Source organism: Terrapene carolina, unplaced genomic scaffold, assembly GCF_002925995.2.
Source record: "Terrapene carolina triunguis isolate 2854851 unplaced genomic scaffold, T_m_triunguis-2.0 Scaffold190, whole genome shotgun sequence".
Classification (NCBI taxonomy): domain Eukaryota; kingdom Metazoa; phylum Chordata; order Testudines; family Emydidae; genus Terrapene; species Terrapene triunguis.
The window spans coordinates 926,033-950,206 of record NW_020664541.1 but is presented as its reverse complement, the minus strand read 5'-3'; the positions used below and the strand labels follow the sequence as shown (position 1 = coordinate 950,206).

Sequence of the window (24,174 nt, the reverse complement as noted above, 5' to 3'; positions counted from 1 at the left end):
CCTGTTGTCTTTTGCATACTTAGATTGTGAGCTCTTCGTGGCAGGGACTGTCTCTTTTTTCCTTTGTGTGTATATTGCTTGTCACGGTGAGGTCCTTAGGCGCGAGTGTAATACAAATAATAATAAAAATGGCAAATGTATTATAATGTCTATATAGTCACCTATATATAATATAATTTAATATTACAATGTGCATTCATATCATGCTTTTCATCCCAAAGGATCCTAAAGCACTTCATGATCTGTGTACGTAGGGATCACTTTTCCAGCACTGAAGTGCAACCACCTTCAGAGTGAAAAGTGGTGGCTATCTGAAAGTGCCAAGAGACACTACACATTCATGGGTTTCGGAGACATGAAAGATGACTTGTTCTATGTTGAAACTGCAGGGGGGATTTTGACAGCTAGAGTAGAATTACCTTAATTGGAAAGTGGCCAGGATACTGAGGCTAACACTCAATTCTGTAGGTAATCAGGTTCTTAGATATATGTTTCTGTGGGGTACAAAGGGGGCCTACAATAGCCAGAGATGACCAGTGGAAAATTCCACCCTGCTACTTTCTGCTCCAGCTATCTGCCTACCCAAAGTGTAAGGACAGGACATGTCAGGGGAATTCCAGGGGCTGGGCCTGGACAGGAAGGTGCATGGTGGAGCAAAGCTCCTTTACACCTTATCCTCAACTGTGGTGGAAATTAAGATAGGCCCATTGCTGTTCTAAGTTCCACCAGGGTTGGACAGCTGAGGATCAAGGAGGGAGATGCAGCCATCTCTCTGCAGTTGCCACTCTCCACTATATCTGAGAACATCTCAAACGTAGTGGGAAGTTGAAACCAATACAGTTTTATGGAGAGGGGGTTCACATTCCTTCCTCCAAAAAAGACTAGAATCTCAGCAGACTTTTCTTTGGCCAAAAGAAGACTGGGTGCAGGTTCCTCTAGGCCCCATTGGTACTGTTCCAAGCGTCAGGGAAATGGAAGATGCTCCCTGCCACCAGGATAATAAGAGGCCACACCAGTGTGTTTGAAATCCAAACCCAAATCTTGACTGAGATCCACATTTTGCCAATGGTTCCTGTCTTAATAATGGGCCTGAACCAATAATCTGGATCTGAAAACTCTCCAGCTTTAGGGAAGTTCAGATCTGGATCTGAACTTTGGTGCTTGGGCCCATCTCTAGTTTATTGTAGTTGTCATGTCTCCCGCTCAGGCAGCAACAAGTCTGAAGTCCAGATTGTTAGGATGTACCAAATCCTGAAGTTCCTATTAAGTCCTTGTTCAATCCTCATGTAAGCCAAAATACCCCATGTAAAAAAATAGGTCAAATTGTGAAATTCTTACATAAGAAGTTCAACGAGTGTATTCCTTGAGGAGAGGCTGAGTAAGGACATCAGGATTTAGCCTGATAATAGGGAAGTAGTGATTAGCTCAATTTGTTGTAAAATACAGGGGTAATTCTTGTATGAAGAATGATGAATCTTTCAAACAAGTTTATAGGGCCATATCTTCAGTTCCTAACAGGCTTTTTTTTTTTTTTTTTGGCTCATTTGGCTTCCGTTGAACAATGCCCATTTACTCTATCTGAAGATCTGACCTGTACTTTTTAGCAGAACTTTGTGAGTTCATCTTTCCACTGGAATTTGCATGCACAAATGAAATAACTAGATGAGCTTTGTAAAGCTTCGGTTTGTCTTTTTGGCAAATTATCATTTCTACAAATCTGGTAAAATCTCAGTGGCAATGAGTCCCTTTCATCTTGTTATAAGCACATTTTTTCCCAGAGGGCAGAGATCATGCTGGGCAAACTACAACCGGACATGACAGGAGCAACAGGGAGATTTCAAGTCAAAGTTGATTTTTTTAGTGACATCTGGCTAAAGGGTATTTAACTCTGTCAGTTTGGCAAGTCAACCTCGCCATCAGAATGTACTTATGACAAGAGGAAGACATGCCCTTGGGAGAAGGAAAGGAAAAGCAATGTTATTAAAGATGACTTAGATTACTGGATGTTCTTTCTGTTCTTATATGAAGAAGTAGAACCTTAAAAAAAGGTCTGTGAATGGCAGAAATATCAACACAAGAAGCCAATTCCAAGCATCTCTTTTGGAAATGGAAATCTCCCCTGACAGCCTTACCTGACTTCATGGAGGTATGTTCTCAGTGAGATCAGGAGAACACCCCTCCAGCAGAAGTAGTTTCCTGGTGAATCATCCTCCAAAGAAACCTGTACCTTCTATAGTACTTAAGCCTAGAGCAAGTGCCTTCTTCAGCTGAGCTGTCTGGAATGATGCTAACCTTAGAACCAACAGAAGGAGTTCTAGGAAGAGTTAAATTTGGATTTCTTGATTTGATTAATGTGCTTTACATCCAATTTATCAAAACAAAAACAAAAAATCTGTGTCAAATTCATCCCTGGGGTAATTTCATGGACATGAATGGAGTTATATCAGGGATGGGTTTGGCTCACAATGCCTAGGGTGGTTGTAATACATACCAGTTTTTAGGGACCATTCTGAATTTGATAAGACTATCAAGAACCATCTACAAGCATTCCAAAACTTCTGCAGTGCCAACATGACGTCACTCATACCATGATGTTGCCTCACACTGTGATAACATCTGCATTGGAATGGTAACACAACAGTTTTATCCCAAAGACAAAATTTGAAAGAGGTAACCCTAACCTTACCTCTGTCCCACCACAACTGTGACTAACCTATTTTAACAAGGTGCATTGAAATGTGTTTCCCATGATCCTCTGCAACAAATAAACTGGTGTTAAACCTAGACCTAGGAGCAATGGATTTTGGATTAAGGAGAAGCCTTAGTCACAGGGCTTCCCAGCAGTGAGTAATTTATCTGAGATGCTGCATTTTTATCAGAAGATCATATGAATTCCCTACAGATATAACTTTAATTTGGAGCCCATGTTGTTGTAGCTTAGATTCCTGAGGTCAGGCAGTGACCCATGCTTAATATTAGCCTCATTGGAACTGAGTTTTGGACTAGGTGCATCCAAGAAATCTGGTCCTCCAGTACAACTAGAAATACGCAGGGTGACATGAAGCTCTTGCCTTTATATGAGTGGCTGATCTATAGAAAAACCCTTGTTGAGACTCATGTTCCAGGAGGCCACAGTAGAGGGTTGAAGCATTTGAACTCAAAGGAAGAAACAGCTTCAAATGATCAGCTTTCATTGGAACAATCAGCCATTTGGCATTTTCATCTTGGCCAGGATTTCCTTTCAATCCTGATATAGTCCAACCGTTTTCCACGGGGGGGTTAAAACAAAAAAGGCAGAATAAAACAAAATAAATGAGCTACACAGGCTTTTCAATTGAATATGCTATGTCCTGAAAATCCTGTAAATAATGAAAGCTCTTGGCAGCAGCTGATCCATCAGTGTATTTCCTTTGTTGCTTTTCCTTGTGCTCTTCTGGCTGGCAGAATAATTCCTTTGCAACTCCTAGAACAGTCAGCACAGGCGTCTGTGGAGAAGGGGGAAGAGCTGATCACATGCAGCTTTGTTGTCTGCCATGGCTGCTGCTGTTCTGGGCTTGACAAGCAAATCGTGTCTGAAAAGATGCCTTTGCTGCTGCGAGATCTCTGGTCCCCGCCACATCAGGAGCAGTGATAACAAATGTCTGCCAAAAGCCCAGAAACTCACTGCTGAGTTCAGTAGGAACATGCACAGGCTTGGCCCTTGTTTCTCTTTCTTGTCTACGACCCTCCCAAGTATCACAGCCTGGACCATTGGTACTCACGGCCAAAGCCCATTACCTCACGAGATGTGTGTATAGAGGACAGTAGGTTGGCTTTATAGAGGAGGATCCTTCACATTTCCAACTCTGTGACTAGCCTGAACCGCCCCCTCCCCCTGCCCCTTACTTCACAGTCAGGTCTAGAGTATCCATTAGACTCTAAAACCCCAGTCTAGTTTCCCAGCCTGTGGTGTAACTCCTTGACTAGCAAATCACCTTAAGATTTCGGCAGGAGAGATTTGGGGATGGATTGCACCCTCAGCAAGTTTGGAATGACACTAAGCTGTCGGGAGAGGTAGATAGGCTGGAGGGTAGGGATAGGGTCAAGAGTGGTCTAGACAAATTGGAGGATTAGGCCAAAAGAAATCTGATGGGGTTCAACAAATGCAGAGTCCTGCACTTAGGACAAAAGAATTCCATGCCCTGCTACGGGCTGGGGACCGGCTGGCTAAGCGGCAGTTCGGCAGAAAAGGACCTGGGGATTACAGTGGACGAGAAGCTGGATATGAGTCAACAGTGTGCCCTTGTTGCCAAGAAGGCTAACAACATATTGGGCTGCATTAGTAGGAACATTGCCAGCTGATCGAGGGAAGTGATTATTCCCCTCTATTCGGCACTGGTGAGGCCACATCTGGTGTATTGCATCCAGTTTTGGGTCCCCAACTACAGAAAGGCTGTGGATAAATTGGAGAGAGTCCAGCGGAGGGCAACAAAAATGATCAGGGGGCTGGAGCACATGACTTATAAGGAGAGGCTGAGGGAACTGGGTTTATTTAGTCTGCAGAAGAGAAAAGTGAGGGGGGATTTGATAGCAGCCTTCAACTACCTGAAGGAGGATTCCAGAGAGGATGGAGCTAGGCTGTTCTCAGTGGTGGCAGATGACAGAACAAGGAGCAATGGTCTCAAATTGTAGTGGGGAAGGTGTAGGTTGGATATTAGGAAATACTATTTCACTAGGAGGATGGTGAAGCACTGGAATGGGTTACCTAGGGAGGTGGTGGAATCTCCATCCTTAGAGGTTTTTACGGCCTGGCTTGACAAAGCCCTGGCTGGGATGATTTAGTTGGGGTTGGTCCTGCTTTGAGCAGGGTGTTGGACTAGATGACCTCCTAAGGTCTCTTCCAACCCTAATCTTCTTTGATTCTATGATTTTATGGAGATGCTCTACTGTCTCTTACCACTGCTGGTCAGCAGCTGTCACTCCAGTACAATTCAGTGCCCATCCAGTCAGGTCGGGGTTGCTTTTCAGTTCTCGTGGAGTCAGAGCAATACTATAGGGAGAGAACAGGAAAGGAGAAATGGCATCAATCTCCAGGCACTGCTTCAGCTCACTGATTCTGCCAGGAGACTGAGTATAGTTGTCAAGTAAAGATCTTCCCATCAAGTCACAGTGGAGTCATGGGAATATCTGAACCCGTATTAGAAGCAAAGTTAACTGTCCTTTTGTCATCAGTACTGTGTCCCAGTTTACTAGAAGCCTTTAATTAATACACAAAGGGCCAGTTACTATCATCACTTACATCTGTGCATCTCCACTGATGTTAATGGGGTTACACAGAATGTACCTGAAAGAAGAGCTTAGTTCAGTGACTGCCATAGGAATTACACAGGCACATCTGAGAGCAGAATTCATCTCTAACAATTTTACTAGCTTTATTGCTGGGTACATACCTGAAACTGACTAACCCTCCTAAAGTGCCCTGTCACAGCATGCATTTGTCCCATGAAAGGTCTAAAATGGGATCTTTGGTGGTTGTCTCTATTTCAGGCATTCCAAAGTCCTGAGTGGAAACAAGCAAGGAATTTTTAGGACCTTTAAATTAACCAGGAAAAAATGTTACCCGGAAAGTTTTGTTTTGCTGTTTGACCATTAACTGCACCACTAACCTGTGTCATATCAACATGCAATCAGTGTCACAACAGGTCTGAACAATGCACCTCCTTGGATATGATGAATATCCCAAAAGTTGTGTATATCCTAGAGTTACAATAAGTGAATTTCTATGCTACTGATGTTCTGAGAGCTTTTAGTTGTGTCCATGGGGGTTTGTAAGTCATCAGGAAGATAATTACTTGAGAGGTTATACAGTATAGTAATAGCTGTGACCAAGGTTGACAAATAATTGCATGGTTATATTTTGGTAAAATCTGTACACTGAGAATATCTGTACAATATCATGATTAATATTACATGCTTGGAGACCTGTAAGGTGTTCCCAGAATTGCTGTTCTGGTAGATGCACAGTTATATTGGTGCCTAAATGCTCCCCATTCTCAGTGCAATAGATCTTATTTCTGTATAGCTTTCATACCAGAATATCACACATTTCTTCATAAACGTCTTTCCGTTTGTCTCCTATGGAATACTTGGTGGTCTGATGTGTGATGGTGTTGTGTAAAGCTTTTGTGAGTAAGAATCTGGGCTATAGCAGATTTCTGTGATTTATGCAGATCACCCTGAACTCATTAACTCTTTATCCCCCACATACTGTCTGTTGTATGTTACAGATTTATGGAGATACAATTTTAGAAAAGTTTTAGGGAATTAAAAACCAAACAGGGGACTATTTTGGCATCCTTCCTTCTTTAAACTTAGGTGAGTTAAACTATCATGAGTCTAACTCTGCTCTACTCAGAGAGAGCTCTAAAAACATCTAATAATGATCTAAAATAGGTTTCCTGTATTTTAAATGTCAGGATTGTAAGGTCCAATATCTGAAGACCTTCCAGAGCTAGAAGTAAAAGCTGTGTTTCATTGGAAAACTGGGAAGCTCTCTTTTCTAGTGACATAAAGCTCCTAACATAATAGGGTTGTGAAGTATTGGTCTTAAACTCATCACTTTGTCCAGCACTAAATCTTGTCCACCCTGAGCCTCAGGCACATGTAATTTTGGAGTGGCTCAAAGGGTTTGTAACAAGGGACCAGAATCCAGTCTGTTGACAGCAATAGAAATAGATATAACAGCATGTTTTTGTGTGAGAAGGATGACTGTGGTTCTGAAAGGCATGAGGCCTGTGGTAGTAAGGGTCAGTTGAGAGGAGTGTTACAGACTAGCTGGCCTACTGTACATAATGTTTCCATGTTTGTAGAATCAATCATATTATACAACTTATGTTTTCAGAATTCACATTTCACCTTTGTATTCTGGCTCTAGATAAAAATATCTTCTTCCTTCCCTGACCTGTGCTATAGATAGATAGCACCCCCATGGGATAAACCTTCTGCCCTAGCAGAAGGGCATCCAAAGCAGTGGAAAGATTATTAGCTAGCCTGGCAGAGAAGTGAAGGCACTTTACTGCAGCTCCTTGTGCATCAGAGATGTAATTATCACATGCATGATAAGTATAACACCTGCCACAACTTTTTGCTTACCTAAATAAAAGGTTCCTTAAATACAACATAGCTCCCTTTTTGTAAAGCAGGAGGGACACTTGAATTCAGGACGTGGGATCCCCAGAGGTCTTTAAACTTCTGTCCTTCACCTTCCATTGGTCATCTCCCCCATGACATCTTCCTCTCTCCACCTCTCTCCCTTGTTCCTCCCTACCGTTCTCTAGGAGTGACCTCTCCTCTCATTCTCTGTGCATCTTTCACTCTCTCTCCCTCTCCTTCTATCTCTCTCTTACACCCTTTGACTTCTTCCTTCCATCCACTGTGACTTGTCCCTTGCTCTGACTGAGCTCTCTCTCTCCTATTGCATGTTCACAAATTCTGGTTTGTTTTAGGTGATACTTTTAAAACATTCTTTAAATCTGAACATTCATTAAATCTACATATTGTACAATCTATAGAGATGGCTTTTCAAAACAAAACTTCTTCCAAATTATAGTATTTGGAACCTCATAATATTAAGGATACCCTCTGGGGGTACCTCATTACCCCATTCACTTTTAAGCTCCCATTGTTTTTTACAGCTATAGTATTATATTAGAAGATACATTATTTCTTCTTCTTTATAAAAAGATTTTTTGTGGTGTTGTCTATATTCACTGCAGACTGGTATGTGGCCTAGTCTTCTTTGCATATGACACAGCAGGAGAGATGCATTCAGTGCAGAGGATTTTTCTTTATTTGGACCATCTGCTGGTGAAATATGTTTCTATCTCTAAAATCCCTTCCACATAAAGAAACTGACCCATTGGTGTCTGGTCTGTCAGTGACGGATCTCCCTGCACAGGGACAAACCCATTTTTAACATCACTATAAAAAGCATGGTTAAGAGATGGTTAAGACTCCATAATGATTTTGTCCCATCTATGCTAGCAGCTAAACCATTTTTAAGCTGGTTCAGGGGAACCTTTTGCTGACAACTATCATCAGCAGTGTATCAGTTTCCTTAGATGGATCCTTAAAAAGAGACGTTCCTATGCAACTCAACAGAAATTTCTCACCGACTAGAGAGTGTGCAGATTTCCCCTATGTTCTGAAGAGCTCTTATTTGGTTATTGTTGTTTTCCGCAGCTACATTAAGGTCATTTAAACTTTACATTTGTGTGTTAACATGCAGAGTAGTGTAATGATTTGAGAAGAGGATTGGGAGTCTATTCTTGGCTTTGCCTGTGACTTGCTGTATGATGTTAAGTAAGTCACCTAGGTCATTAAACTTGGGTGCCTCAAATTAGACACTAAAATACATATTTAGGATGAAAGTGGTCTGATTTTCCAGCGTGCTGAGCACCTGCAAATCCCAATGAAGTCAATGGAAACTGTTGGCTCTCAGTGCCTTTGTAAATCAGGCCACTTTAATTTACATGACTACATGTGACTGTAGGCATCCAAATTTGAAGTTGTTGGTCATAATCCTTTATACCTTGGTTTCAGCAAAATGAAGATGATATTTACCACCAACACCGTTTGCAAAGTGCTTCAAGAGCCTCAGGTGAAAGGTGCTATATAAAGGCAAAGTGCTAATATTTATATATTAACATACATTTATTTCATATAAAAGTAAAATCCAGAGGACTCTAACTCTTCAATGACAAAAGGAAAAAGTAGATGGTCACATTTGTATAAGATATTTGGTAACAGGGTTATGGTAACCCTTGGCATCAGAATGACCTATTAGATAACAGAAGGGCTGTTTCATTGATGATGTAGGTGACGGAATCCTCAGGTTCACATGGCACCACTCTCCCTCCTCTTACTAACAAGATTGTACTCTTCTTTTGCCAGAGCAACCGCCAGTGGCATGGATTGAGTTACAGTGTTCAAAGAGGAAAACAGTATGCGTTGGGAATCTATTGTGCTTATTCTTATTTCTTTCTATTGCTGTTTTCGTGGAGGTCTAGAGTGTACAGTTCATTTAGAAGCACTAACAGTAACTCTTATCTTTCAGGCATCGGATCTCCAAATCTAAGTTTAGGTGAGTAAAATATAGTATATTTTTTTGTCATTCCACTGGTTTGTATCCCACCTTTTAAAATTATCTTTCACTGTCACCATGGCACACGGATAGCTCTAAGCCATTCCCAATGTTGATAGATTTTAGTCAATCATCCACCAAAATCAGTGACCATTTTACTTAATATTAGACTGAAATAAGGCCCAAGAGTTAGAGGTGACACTTATCTCGGAAGTTCACATTTGCTGGCGTGTTGGCTCAGCTCCTGAAAGCTTCCCCATTGGTAACATTGGGTCATAAAATTATAGAAAGCTAGAGACAGACCAGTTAGATCATCAGCTGATATTCATTCCACTGAAAGGCCAACCCAAGGACTTGTTTTTCATAGCATTGGGTAGTGTTCTGTTCGCTTTAGTTGTAAATGTCTCAAGAGATAAGGCTTCCATGTTAAATTAGGCTTCATCCCACCACTGCACAGAGTTGGAATCTTTTACCCTTTTGTAGCAGGATCCACAGAGTTTCCCTACTGGATGTTTGATTCTTAATAATTTATCAGCTTTTAGAAATGTGTGGCGGGCCTGGGCTGACCAGACATATACTTATACTACCAGAATTTACTCCATCATGCTTATAAATATATACTTGTTCATTGTAAGAAAGGTTTCCAGTCCATTTCCCTCTCCCGTATGTGACCCATATTGGCTTCATGGCTTTGAATTCTAAGTCCAGCGAGACTTCTAACACTAGAATTTTATACGAAATTTTTTGGCTTCCTCAATAATTGGGACAGGAAAACTGCTGTTTTCTTCCTCATACATGAGATGTGAATAATAATGTAGAATTGTCATATTAACCCAGGCACATTCACACAAGTACATGTGAATGCACATGTACAGTACATGCATGCTGACACATATAGACACACAGGAAAGCATAAGTATTCCTATATGCGAATACATGCACATATAGCACACACACATGCACCTGTACACTCATACATGCACACACTTACGCATTTTGGAGTAGATGAAGGCTGGAAAACAAGACCACAGCATTAATGCTATTTGATCCTCATGCACTTATTCCTGATGATTTCAGAGTATCTCTATTACCCAAGCACTACAATAATTTTCTCATTTTTCAAAAATAACACTTCTAGACTCTCTTCCACTTGAGCGCACACAAACTACTTGTGTTTCGTAGAAAATTGTTTAGTATTTTACCTAGCAGTTGAGTACCTGATAAAATTTTGCTGTAAGATTCTTAAGCAGTTGTGGAATATTTGCATCTGGCTTTAGTGTGTCTAGGTGCTGAACTCCATCCTAGTACGAGGTCACTGCTTACCACTGGACAGGGAATGAGAGAGACAGGTCTAGCCAAGAAAAGTTCCCATTCCATTTTGTCATGTAATATATATATATATAATAAAAACTATTAGATGTATTATACAGTGCCAAGAGTTGCCTGGAAACTGGTTGCTAAGCAAGTTAAATTCTGAAGAGTAGGAGGTGTATAATTAGCTTTAAATACCTTCTGTGGTTAGTAATTACCCTGAGAAATCAGTGTGACACTCATGAGGGGCTGTGTTCATGGAAGGCATAATTTAAAGGGGTACTGTTTATTAGCAAATGGCATCCTTATCAACAGGCACAAGGGAAGATGTTGAGGTCCCCCATTGATCTCAAAGAAAATAGACTTTTGTCACATTGTTTTCAGTACAGAGTTGGCTGTCTTATTGGGCCTGATACTGATAGGTGCTGAGCACTTGACATTCCCACTCTTTGCTGAGACTCACAGGCACACGGCACCTCTCTGGGGGCCTCGATTCCAGGCCCATTGTAGGCAACGAAAGACTTTCAAAGTTGACTTCCGTGGGCACTGGATCTGACCCATGACCAGGCCCACAGTTATTCAATAAAGAAAAGCTTACTATTTCTGTGGAAAACAAGAAATCTCTAGAGGCCTTTTCTTTCTGGTCAGCACATGCCTCCTCTCACCAAGGCATACTGGCTCAAAGGGCTCGTCCACCCGAGAATCTTAGTACTTTGTTTAGAACCGTGTTTTGTTCAGACGTTGTAGTCACCCTGAGCAGTAGTGGAGACTCTCTCCCAGCATGGATTTAAAAGCCTTTCACTGTCATCACTTCAGACTCCATAATACACTTGAATGAAAGCTGGAGGGCTTAACTGAGGGATTTGCAATGGCTTACACCTCCCCATTTTTTCATCCCTTTTTTCTTTCTCCCGTTTCAAGCCGCTACTGGCGCCGGTGGAACAGGTTCTGCAGGAGGAAGTGCCGAGCTGCTGTCAAGTCCAATATTTTCTACTGGCTGGTGATCTTCCTTGTGTTTCTCAACACCCTTACCATCGCTTCTGAACATTACAACCAGCCATACTGGCTTACAGAGGTCCAAGGTGAGATGAGGCAGGTGGTTCTGCTTGCTGTCCTTGTAACCAAGGGATAAACAAACTTACAGGGAAGGAGAAAGAGAAAGAAAGAGTTAATGAGGTCTGATGGCCAGGGCTGGCTCCAGGCACCAGCTTGCCAAGCAGGTGCTTGGGGCGGCCACTCTGGAGAGGGGCGGCACGTCCAGCTATTCGGCGGACGGTCCCTCACTCCCACTTGGAGTGAAGGACCTTCCGCCAAATTGCCGCTGCAGATCGCGAGCGGGGCTTTTTTTTTTTTTTTTTTTTTTTTTTTTTTGCCGCTTGGGGCAGCAAAAACCCTGGAGCCGGCCCTGCTGATGGCCTGGTATTTGAAATCCCAGCCTTGAACTACAAACAAATACAATCCTCTATTTGCAGAGGATGCTAGACAGTATCTCAAATACATGACTGCATTATGAGAGGCCTCAGAGAACACTGAGGGCTCAGCTGTTAGGACCCAGCTAGAGAGTTCCTTTAGATCCAGGTGAGGTCACATAGCCGGAGTTTACTGCTATCTGTGTGTGCAGTACTTGGGCTGCCAGTTTAAGAGTAGATTCTCAGGGCTGTAAGTTCCCCAGTTTGTCACTCGAATGGCATTTATGATACATTCTGGTTACAAGGGAGGTGAGGAGGGAGGAATGATTTATGAAGTTCCCCTTAGTCTAAGAAATAAACAGCTGAATCCTCAGTGGAAATGAGAGCAGCTGAAAGGCTGAATTAAACAACAGCAGATAACACGGCAGCCAATAGCTGTAACCTGTACATCGGAAGATGACAAGTGTGACAGGAGGTTGTGCATTGGAAAGCACAGTTCCTGTCAAGGAGGTTATACAGCTGTGTAATACATGCATGTGGGAAGTGTTGTGATTGAAACCAGGGCTTCTATGCAAAACATTTTCATGCATGGATTGTCAGCACATAGGCCCACTTCCTTGGCTGCATGCTGAGCAGAGTCCTCTCTCTTTTCACTCTGACCTCAGCTGTTTTGCTGGTAGTAGTGGGTGGGATTTTTGGTGGTGGTGGTGGTTTTCAGTTAAATTATAATAATTATTCTTTATCTGTTTTTTCATGAGACACTGCCAATAAGGTGCTGCTAGCTCTTTTCACGGCAGAGATGCTGCTGAAGATGTACAGCTTAGGTCTCCAGGCCTACTTTGTATCTCTCTTCAACCGCTTTGACTGCTTTATTGTTTGTGGAGGAATCCTGGAGACCATCCTGGTGGAGACCAAGATCATGTCACCGTTGGGCATCTCGGTATTGAGATGCGTCCGACTCCTGAGAATATTTAAAATCACAAGGTACTTCTGTTTTCCATGGAGGCCAATTTTGGGGATGAAGCAGGGACAGGCCTAGGAGCACTACCATCATGGACAAATATGGTACTTGATATCTGTTCCGCACACACATGTATCCAAATCACTGATCTCCTAGCAGCTCCATTCCGTCCATTATCCTACCTACTGCTTCATATAAACCATTTCTTCCTCCAAAGGGCATCCCAGTTTCTGCTCAGTCATCTGCGGTGTGTACCTTTGGCAGTACAGTGGTTTCTGGAGAGCAGCTGAGAACTAAAGGCACCTGCACGCGATTGAGCAGAAACAGACACCTTTTTGAGGGGATGGGAGAAGGGAAGGGAACAAGAAACAGCTGAGTAGAAATTCCATAGCCAAAGCGGAGCAGTTTGAGACTGGTCTGTTGGCAGGGGATTTAGGGTGCTTATGTGCCTTATGCCAGGGTAAGGATGTCCTTGGGATGGAGACATCAGCTCTTTCATAGGGAAGAAATGGGAGAAGTCAGAGTGAGGGGTTCATTGAGAATTGATCCCCTTTCTATACAGATTGGGGAGTTGTAAAGATTGGAGGCGCGTCCATAGGCGCTGACTTCGTGGGTGCTCTGAGGCTGGAGCACATATGGGAAAAAAATGGTGGGTGCTGAGCACCCACCATCAGCTCCCCCACCAATGCCTCCCTCTTCTCCCAGTGCCTCCCACCCACCGACAGCTCTGCCAATCAGCGCCTCCCCCTGCTTCCCAACACCTCCCGCCCGATGTAGTCAGCTGTTCCACGGTGTGCAGGAGGCGCTGGGGGGAGGGGATGGAATGGGGGAGGGAAGAGGCAGGGTGGGGGCAGGAGCTTGGGGGAAGGGGTGGAAAAGGGGCAGGACCCGGGGTGATGCGGGGGTCGAGCACCCCCCAGGAACCAAAAAGTCAGCACCTATGGGTGCATCACTTGAAGAAACGGGAAATCATCCTCCTGGGCGATTAGCAAGGCTGGTTGGAAACGCTTTAAACTAAGCAGGTTAATGTATTAAAATATGGGAAGATGTTATCCACCAAGCTGCGTCTTTTAAGGGTCTCTGTCAAATCAAAAAGAAATTAGCATGTGCCCTTTTTTTGCTGCTTTATGTGACTCAAGGAGGCCTGAAATGCTGCATTAAATGGGAAAAAAGTTGATCGAGAAGCCCATTGCCAACCCCAGCAGCCACAACAATAGGCAGACCAGGGAGCGGACCCTGGCGGCTTCCTCTCCCCCAGTCCCTATGGAGAGAAGCATGGTGTCAGCCCTAGCAGCAACAGAGAGAGGACTATATCCACTTCCTCCTCCCATTCCAGTTCCTCCCTCAGAGGAGAGGAGCCCCACACTGGCAGCAGCAACTGAGACCTTCTTCAAGCTCTTTTTTTTAAATTCCCTTCTTTCTCTCCCTCCCTCTCCACAAAGGCACAGTGCCTCCTAGTCAGTGATTCTGTTCCCTCAGGTACTGCAAAACACAAACCTGATTTAGCAGGACTTTGCCAGCTTGAGGTGAAGTCACAGGAAATGTCAGCTTCCGACTGATGGAGAAAGGGATCTGGGGCTCACCCATATGGGCTTCCAGTCAGCACTTTGTAAAAGCTTCAATTGTGGGGGTGAAACCAGGGGTTTTCCTGCAGACTCGGGTATGAAAATGGCCCTACAATCATTTTAAACTTCCAGAAGGAGAACTCTGTGAAAACTGAGATAAAAACACAGAGCACAGGAAAAGCAAGACCAGATCTGGAAGACGTTCAAGATGGCAAAGCTGTGCTGCAGACAAAAACAACTGACTTGGATGCCAGATTAGTATAAGGTTTTACCCTGAATTTAACAGCTGTTATAGAATCCAAAAAAATTAAAAACACCTTTGAAGTTTCTATGGTTCAGCTTACTGCCAAGGGTGGATGGCTTTCAACGCCAGATGTCAAGGGCTGAAAAGAGGTTTACAGCCATAAAGACTGTTCAGACATTGGCCAAGGCAAGGCTGTGACTATTCAAAAGGAAGGTGGCCTATTTAGAAGAATCAGCTGAAGATACATGGAATAGGAACTAGCAAAAATAAACTATTAGATTCAGCCTCCCGGGAGGAATGGAGAGCCCAGATCTGCAGAGTTTGTCTTCTTTCTGGATCCCTGGGACTAAAGGCAAAGGGTGACAAAATTTAATTAGATATGGCTCATTAAACTCTGGTCCGAGTTTCTAAGAAAGGTGCCTGTCCCAGGCCTAAGTTAATAGGATGCAGATAGGCCATTCTACCAGCAGGTTTTACGGAAAAAGAAGTAACACATGATGAAGAGGAAGAGTTGTTTGTTCAGGACTCTTCTCCACTCCTGCAGACAGAGAGAGAGAACAGTTTACAATCCTGCTAGGAGAATTCTCTGTGAAAAGGGGCATAGATGTGGAACCTTTCGCCTAGAAATCCAGGGAGTGTTTAAGGGAACTCAGACCCTTACATCTGGAGATTAGAAAGAAACACTGAAATATGCCAAGAACCTGCTTCTTGTGAGTGTTCTTTCTAGTACAGCTGCCAGTTTTCCCATTCTTCACTCAGCTCTGAACACAGTGATGATTTAGTGTCATTAACATTATAGACACTGGTGGAATAAGCCACATGCATGGAATGATAATAAAGTAAGATGCCATCCCAGAAAAAGCAGAAGGGCAGAAAAGATGACAATGTAATGCTATATGTCAACTATATATTTCTGACTGACATGCAGACATATTGGACGTAGAAATAGTGATAATCAAGAGGATAAAAAGAGGCACAAATCATGGAAAATATGATGGCAAGGGTATATCTTAGACAACTTAATCTTCATATATTTATGTGAATTTTCCATGATAAGTATCAAGTGTAGACAAACTCTCAATGCATCAAAAATATGCACATATATGAAAAGCATGACTACTACTCCATAATACCATAGAGCAAATAAAAACACAGTTGAATGAATACCCCATAGTTTTGGGAACCACTGTTAGAATTTCAAGAGCAAACATTACTTGGAAGATTATAAATAATCATCAGAATTATTTCATGACATAAATTAAGAAGCAGCAGTATAATCTATTTGTTTTGTTCTCTCTAATTTTTACAGTGTTGTACAGAATATCTTCCCGTGCTGAGAGAAATCAAATGACTGTCAAATGAGCTATTCTAGATGGCTTTATAAAACCCTATATTTATTCTTTTATATAAACTGAAAAGTAATCCATTATTTCCTAACTATAAACTTAGATTCATAGTTTAAAGCTAAGTCCTGCCACTGGATGTCCATGGTTGGTTTTCTATTAAGTCAATGAGGGTTCTGATACCTCCAATGAAGTGTCTGTGTTGGGTGAACAATGTTGGAAGCGCTAGTGTAGACAGCCCACCGTCATTACCACCATTTTAAGAACCGTATCTTGAGACTGCAGGTATCACAAAAGCCATAGCTGAAGGTGTATAAAGACAGGGAAGAAGAATCTTGGGACTTTCAAAGCACAATACTGGGAATCAGGACTCCTGATTTTAGTCCAAGATCTTCAGTTAAACCCTATTTTAAGTGGTTAATGGGACTTGAGTGGTGCACAGGCTGTGTTCTGGCCCTTTATATAGGTGTCAATTTCCCCATTAGTGATCATATGTGAAATTTACTAAAGTATAGAGTTTAGAGATTAAAAACATCTGTTAGCTCACCTTCTTCCTTGACTAATGTAGAATTAGAAAATATCACCTGCTCTCTTGGAATGCTTCTGTGAAACAAGTGATAGGTGGATACTGGAAGAACCTCCCTGTTAGTGCCTTTTAGGTGTAAATCTTCAGAGGTGCCTGAGGTTTTCACCATATGACTCCAGTTGGATTCAATAGTGTTAAACCAGGGATTAATATGTTCTTACATCCCAGTCTATCTAAGGTACTTAAATCCTCCCCCCTCCACCCCCGCTACCATAGTATCTTGGTTGCCTCATAGTCTTTATTGTATTTATCCCATAACGCTCCTCTGAGGTAGGGAAGTGCTATTATGCCCATTTTACAAAAAAGGAACTGAGGCAGAGAGACTAAGTAGCTTGCCCAAGGTTACACTGAAAATCTGCAGTAGAGCAGGCAATTGAACCCAGGACTGTCAATTCCTAGCCGAGTGCCCTGGACCATCAACCAAGATGGTAGGCACCTGAGTACAGATTGTTGGCATTCATGTGGTTCAAACCTTTTTTCAATGCTTTAAATCTGGGGGGAGGGGCTAAGGAATGTAATATTTCTCTGTTTGTGTGTGGTTAGAATTAGCTTTCCAACAGTGCAGGACTGTTCTGCTGTGCCCTCCTATAGTTAGAGAAGCTCAAATGAAAGCTCATCCAAGAGATGCACAGTGACCTAAAAATCTAGAGAGTCATGCTCAGAGAATGTTCCAGGCCACTCACATGGGACTTAATGCTCTTCTGGTGCCCGATCCATAAGCAGAAGGAATGGACTCCCTCATCATAAGACAGGAGATATAGAGCTGCTGATGCCTGCTCCTCTCCTATCTATGCCTATGTAGAAGATGTGACTAGAACTTCAGAATGAGACTTGAGTCCACAATAGCTGCTGTGGAATGGACAGTATTGGCCAGTGTTGAACTTCTGGGTGAGAAGGTATGCAGGGGGAGTCACTTATTAGTAGAGTAACAAAGGATGAAGGATCTGCAGATGGAAGGCAGATTGACAGATCATGACTGGATGTTATGGAGGATGTGCAACTTGTTGAGACCCAACCGTGTGTGTGATTAGAGGGAGTGATTAAAGGATAACAGGTTTCAGGTCAGCTCTGCTGTCAGACCCATAACTGCTGCTGTTGGGGTAACACTGGTATAGGAAAAGGGGCCACCGCAGAGCTTGAAGTGGAGTGGGAGGGGTCCAGCAGCCAAGAGGGCAGCATGGAAGCTGCTTCAGAGTGGACACTCTGTGTCCCGTAATGCAGCCTGTTTTCACGCCAGTGCCGTTCTGTAGTTTGGTGCAGAGGGAATGCAAAGTATGGCCACAGCCCGTCTTCTCTCTGTTCCCTTTGGACCACTGTGAGCCCCCAGGCAGTTTGGATGCTCTCCTGAATGGGCACACAATGGGTTGAAGGCACTTTGCAATGTCCCCACTCTGACCCCATCACTGATATATGAATACAGTGGGTGGGGAGGAGAATTACCAGTCCTATCAATTTAACACTAGTTGTTTTAATAGCTGCAGTCAACATTGTATATCATTATATAAAAGGGTTTGGAATGTAGGGTTTGGAACTGTCACAAACAGTTTATTCTTCTGTCAGTAATTGCAATAAATGGGCTTCATCTTAGTAATGTCCATGAAATTTATGCCTGTCTCAAAAGCTTTTTAAAAATATTCTGTTGATTTTTAACATCGGGATCCAACTGGCACCAAGGTACCAGGGTGATATTAGCAAATGTCAATCTGGAACTAGTTACGAGCATTTTAAAGATGTACTGAGGCAATGTAATGAGTTTGATGCATAAAGAACAGTGGTAATGTGCAGTTCGCAGAAGCAAAAGGCAAAGGAATTGTTGAGGGCCTGAATCTGATATCACACCGAAGCATCTCCGGAGTATCTCCACTGAGGGCAATGGAGTTACACTATTGAAAACCGGTGTGGGAGGAGGAGATGGCCCTGAGTATCTACCCCAGGCTTCCAAACACCAGAAAGCCTAGCGGCCTCCTTCCAAGATTGAGCACATGCGCGCACACATGCACACACCAGATTTTGGACAAGTCTGTATTTGCATCCAAATAGTTTCCCCATCTGTTCTTGTCCGTTATTACAGAGCCATTCTCTGGAGTCAGGTATTCTGGCTGCTGTACCAGCTGTGAGTGTTGTAATGAGGTTGGTTAGAATGTAACTCACTGAAGCAGCAAGAACTAATCACTGTATATTGATAAGAGATTTGCAGCGTGTTAGTCTGAGAGCACTGCAGTAATCTGTCTGTGTGTGTGGCCGGGGGCGGGGGGGAATTGTGTACGTACACGTGTGGTAGTAAAATTACTCATTTACTGCAGTAGGTCTCATTATCTCAGGGAAGCACATGGATGATTCACTGCTTAACAGGGTGTTTGGAAATGCTTGTTTATATGCAGTAGGCAGCCTGAAACAATATCTGATGCAGTCCGTGAGCACCTGCCCTGGGAAACGAATCCTAACCACCTCTCTTTGGCTCCCGTAGGTATTGGAATTCCTTGAGTAACCTAGTGGCTTCACTGCTGAACTCAGTCCGCTCCATCGCTTCCCTGTTGCTGCTTCTCTTCCTCTTCATCATCATCTTCTCGCTCCTGGGAATGCAGCTCTTTGGGGGCAAGTTTAACTTTGATGAGATGCAAACCAAGAGGAGCACATTCGATAACTTCCCCCAGTCCCTCCTCACGGTGTTTCAGGTATGAGTCACAACAGTTCCAGCAAGGAATTAACAGTCTGCTCGTGTGTGGCCCCTGTTGGGGTGAGAAGGGCCTGGATCATTCCTGTGCAGACTGGTATTCAGTGAGACTGAGATTAAATTAGTCTGCTGCAGAAAGTGATCCATGACAGCAAGTTCTGCAGCTGCTGAGATGGTGGCCCAGGTTAGGAGCTGAGCTGAATTCCGTCTATAGCAGAGGTCAAACTTCATGTGCCTAACTTGGTGAGGCCAGAGGATAGGCACTGCCCTGTCAAAGGCCAGCAAACTGCAGTGTAGCCCTGCATTAGTTCTCTGCCCTAACAAAGTACTGCTGGGTCTGAGAGCAAGAGATTCAAGAAAACCAGAATGGGAATCTAGTATCTATATTCTGATTATAGCTTTGCAAGTGTTCATAAAAGAGCAGAGGTATAGCTGGCTTGTGTCCATGGTGAGGGGAAGTGAAAATCACCTGCTGTACAGAGGTATACGTCGCTGTGACTTACTCCGCTGTGCTGAGCGTTCTGTTCCAGCACTCAGTTCGGCAGTCTGACTGATGCAAACAGGCACACCATGGCATCATATGGAAATGGCCAGGAAACCTGAACAGAGCTGGCTTGGATATCTGCCTGGCTTTAGCGGTCAGACCTCATGGGAACATCTGGACATTCAGAGCACAGGCCCTCTCAGCTCCTTTTTGTTTTCTGGTTGGATACATCCACCAGTCCGAGTCCCCCGGGGAGTTTCTCTAGGAGACGGTGGGGTTTCTTTGTTATCATGGGGTTTTCAGGTTTGCTTTGTGGTCTAACGCTGTGTCCCTTATTGGTGGGAATGTGTCATTTAGATCCTGACTGGGGAGGACTGGAATTCGGTGATGTATGATGGGATCATGGCTTATGGCGGCCCCTCTTTTCCAGGAATGTTGGTCTGTATTTACTTCATCATCCTCTTCATCTGCGGAAACTGTATCCTTTGATGCTACCTTTTCTCCAGGCAGGGCTGCATTTAAAACCATGTTTTACTACCTTATTGTGTCAGGGGAATATGAATTTCATGAGTGTCACCTTTACGGTTTACCTGGCTCTGCATTTTGGCTTCTGACAGCTAAAAATCAATGCCATCTAATGAATTTTAACTGATACTAAGACTTTCAGTTGTCAGAATAGGGTAAGGCCGAGCCAATATACCATATATCGTTTTGGTTTAATTCCATCATCCTTTTGTTCACCAGACCTTAGTCCTTACCTTGTCCAGAAACTAATCTATGTACCTACTTACTGTATTTGCAGTGTATTTTTTGCTTTAATTTATTCCATGATTATTTTTATACACCCCATGTGGAACTAATATATATGTAGTTTACAGTATATGGTATACAAATGCTATAAAAGAAGCATGTTTTACAGATTAGATTTTATGTGAGATCCTACATTAACTCATTTATACACCAATATGATAGAGATCTCCTTTCATATATTACACTCTACTTGTATAACAGATATAAAAACTCTGTACCCTGTTATCTATGGGTCTGAGCTGGTGCTAAGCACCCTTAATACCCATTGACTTCAGTGAGGATTGAAGGTACTGATCACACTCCAGGAGATATTCAGCACATCGCACAGAGGGCCCTGTGTATATGAAACACAGCTGTCCTTTCCACTTGAGTTTGCATGAAGTACATGACTGTAGATCTGTCCTAAATCCCTGTCTGCTATTAGTTCCTTCTGGTTTAGTTTGTGTTCCCCTAATGGATGATCCCCTCCCCAGAGATGATACATTTTTCCTGCTGATTCTTCTGCACGATCACCTTGTAGACTCATCCCAACTCCTTTGACCTTTCTTCATAATTTAGATCTCTCAGACCCTGGTGTCTGACATCTCTGTTGCCCTGTGCTGCCCTCTCTTCAAAGTGAGATAGTGCAATCCCATTTATCTGAAGGTCGAGGGCGGCAGTCTGTCATCTTAGAAAAGGTTGCAATTCAGGTCCCCCTGTAAACAGTGAAAAGGAAAACATCAGCCAGCTTTGCAAGCCAGCTGGCTTTGGAAGGCTGCATTTTGGGCCCTTGACCCCACAGCACGGTGACAGTCCAGGAGGGTTCTGTATATTTACAATACAAGCCTTTAACTGGAATTCACTTAAATAGGATTATGCTGTAATAAGAACCTACACCAAGGAATTCATAAGAGAAACTAGCAACAGAGAGTCCTGTGGCACCTTTAAGATTAACAGATGTATTGGAGCATAAGCTTTCGTGGGTGAATACCCACTTCGTCAGACGGGGTGGGTATTCACCCACGAAAGCTTATGCTCCAATACATCTGTTAGTCTTAAAGGTGCCACAGGACTCTCTGTTGCTTTTTACAGATCCAGACTAACACGGCTACCCCTCTGATACATAAGAGAAACTGAAATTCAACTTTGTGGTAGAGGGGGTCTCTGAACAGTGATTGATCTAGACACAAGGGAAAGGATGGAGCTACAACTCCAGCTCCAAATTTCCTAGCCTGTCCATCCAGGCCTCTCAAGTTATTTGAGCCTGATTGCTTTGTATTGAATACCTTACATGCATGGGCTTACGTTTGGACTTGACAGAGCTGCCAAATGATTCCCTCAGCACTCAGCTATAATGAATTTCACTTTGGTCCCCTTAGAGATACACTGCTAATGACAATGCTATATGTAATGTCAATTATGGCCAATCAAGTCTGTGGGGAGACCTTTAATGAGGTTGTTCAATTCAAGTACATAGGCCAAAATTTTCACAGGCAGGTGCCTAATGTTATGAGGATCTTGAATATGTATTTAGGCTCTTAAAGAAAAGTGGCCTGTTTTTTCAAAGGTTGAACCCGTGTGCAGTTTCCATTATCTTCAGTGGGACTTTGGGGTGCTCAGCTCTTTTGAAAAACAGGCCACTATGAATTTGATGCCTACATATGGATTTAGATGCCTAATTCAGGAAGGCAGGTTTTGAATGTTTTGAAAACACAGTGTATTGTGTTGGCCCAGGGGGGTGGAGGGGTATGTGTATGTGTCTGTGTGGCCTAACCATTTGTGTGAGATCAAATTGCAGCTTGGCATTTCAGGTGATTAGGGTTCTCCCTGTCCTGGTCTACAGTTTTCCAAGCCCATTTTCTTTACAGAAATACACAAACAGATATCCTGCTGAATGTATTTTTGGCCATCGCTGTGGACAATCTTGCCGATGCCGAGAGTTTGACATCTGCTCAGAAAGAAGAGGAAGAGGAAAAAGAAAGGAAAAAACTAGCTAGGTAAACCCATCTATAGCTATAATTTTAAAAACTAAAGTGGATGAAATGAGGGAGCAAAAGGAAGGCTTTAGGGTTACCATGCTGCACCGCTGTGTGGGGAAACCCAGCTATTAGAGGGACCCTGAGCTCTCTGTTCCTTGAACTACCTGGGCTGGGAGCATTGTGGAGGTGATGCTCAGTGGAGGAGGTTGCCCCATTAATACCCTGAGGCATACAGTTTAAAGCACGTCACTAGCTCCTGTGGCTGGGACAGTGTAACCAGAGAGGAGGCATGCAGGGCGATGGGGCTTGTGCAGTAAACATGGTGTTGGAGGAGGAGAAGTAGGAAGTGATAACACAATGACCCCATTTGAGCTACCCTAATATTTTCTGATCCCCACCCCGCCCTCAATGGTTGATGTTTATCAGGGACAGTCTCAGCCATTACTTCCCAAGACCAAAAATTCAACCACTTTTTCACCTGTGATGCCACATCCCCCATTCCTCATCCCAGTTCCTGTGGTGCTTCTAAGGACTCTAAGGACTCCTGGTAAGGGTGAAGCTTCACTCAGATTTTCTCCTTTCCTCCTGGCTGTTGGCAGCAGGGAAGCTTGATGTTCTGTCACCACTTGTTACTTCTTGTCCCCATATCTTCTTTCTCGTTGCCTGGAGAGGGGAGCTGCTCTGATACGCTGATCATTCTGCAGGATACCTTTGCAGCTGGCAGAGTATTCCTATGATCAGGGCTCTATTTGCCCTGCCTAAGAGCAGGCATAGCAAGCAGAGCACAAATAACCAGCAAAGACCATCAGACTGCTGGCGTGAAACTGGGAGCCATATTAAGGAAAATCTGCAGGCAGTATAACTCAGGATCATAGTTTAGAGGTTGAAAACTATTCATACAGTATATGTGATTGGTGGGAGTTGGGTGAGTGAAGAGAAGGCCTGTGGTCAAATCCCTAGGCCTGTGGTCAAATGTGCGCGCGCATGCACGCACGCATACATCACTAAGAAGCTCTGCAGATACTGTCACTGATGTTGCCTTTCCAGCCATTAGGAAGGAGGAGCCTGCTGGCATATATGCCAGATGCAGAATGGAGATGCCAGCTGATTATTGTCATGTTTTGTACTGCACTAGAGCATTGGTTTGCTAAATCCAGGGTTGTGAGTTCAATCCGGAGGGGGCCATTTAGGGATCTGAGGCAAAGATCTGTTTGGGGATTGGTCCTGCTTTGAGCAGGGGGTTGGACTAGATGATCTCCTGAGGTCCCTTCCAACCCTGATATTCTATGATTCTATGATTTCTGAAAGGGAAACCCCTTTTCCCCTTTGTAAATGTTTGCTTTTTATCCTGTTGAATTGTTAGGACCGCTAGTCCTGAAAAGAAACAGGAGATTGAGAAACCAGCTGTGGAGGAGGAGACAAAGGAGGAGAAAATTGAGCTGAAATCTATCACTGCTGATGGAGAGTCCCCGCCTACTACCAAGGTCTGCTATCTCTTACCACCCAATGTGCTATGAGCAGTTCAGATTTCTGAGTGAACAAAAAGTCAGGGCACTGTCTGACCAGGGCTTTGTCTCTGTCTCCTCTGTTTTGTCAGATCAATGTGGATGATTATCAGCCCAATGAAAATGAAGAGAAGAACCCATATCCTACTACAGAAGCTCCAGGTACATCCCATCCCCTTTTCCTTACCACTGATCCAGGAAGG

The 24,174-nt window shown here is 43.4% G+C and overlaps 1 protein-coding gene across 2 annotated transcripts in view; it reads left to right on the top strand.

Moving 5' to 3' along the window:
- CACNA1C (calcium voltage-gated channel subunit alpha1 C) overlaps positions 1-24,174 on the top strand; it is a 594,404-nt gene that overhangs the window by 451,633 nt on the left and 118,597 nt on the right. For both annotated transcript variants that reach the window (XM_024210494.2, XM_024210493.2), the window contains exons 10-17: positions 9,095-9,121; positions 11,354-11,514; positions 12,600-12,825; positions 19,008-19,215; positions 20,056-20,176; positions 22,370-22,484; positions 23,830-23,950; positions 24,064-24,133. In XM_024210494.2, the coding sequence (XP_024066262.1) occupies positions 9,095-9,121; positions 11,354-11,514; positions 12,600-12,825; positions 19,008-19,215; positions 20,056-20,176; positions 22,370-22,484; positions 23,830-23,950; positions 24,064-24,133 (1,049 nt within the window). The remainder of the gene's footprint in view (positions 1-9,094; positions 9,122-11,353; positions 11,515-12,599; positions 12,826-19,007; positions 19,216-20,055; positions 20,177-22,369; positions 22,485-23,829; positions 23,951-24,063; positions 24,134-24,174) is intronic.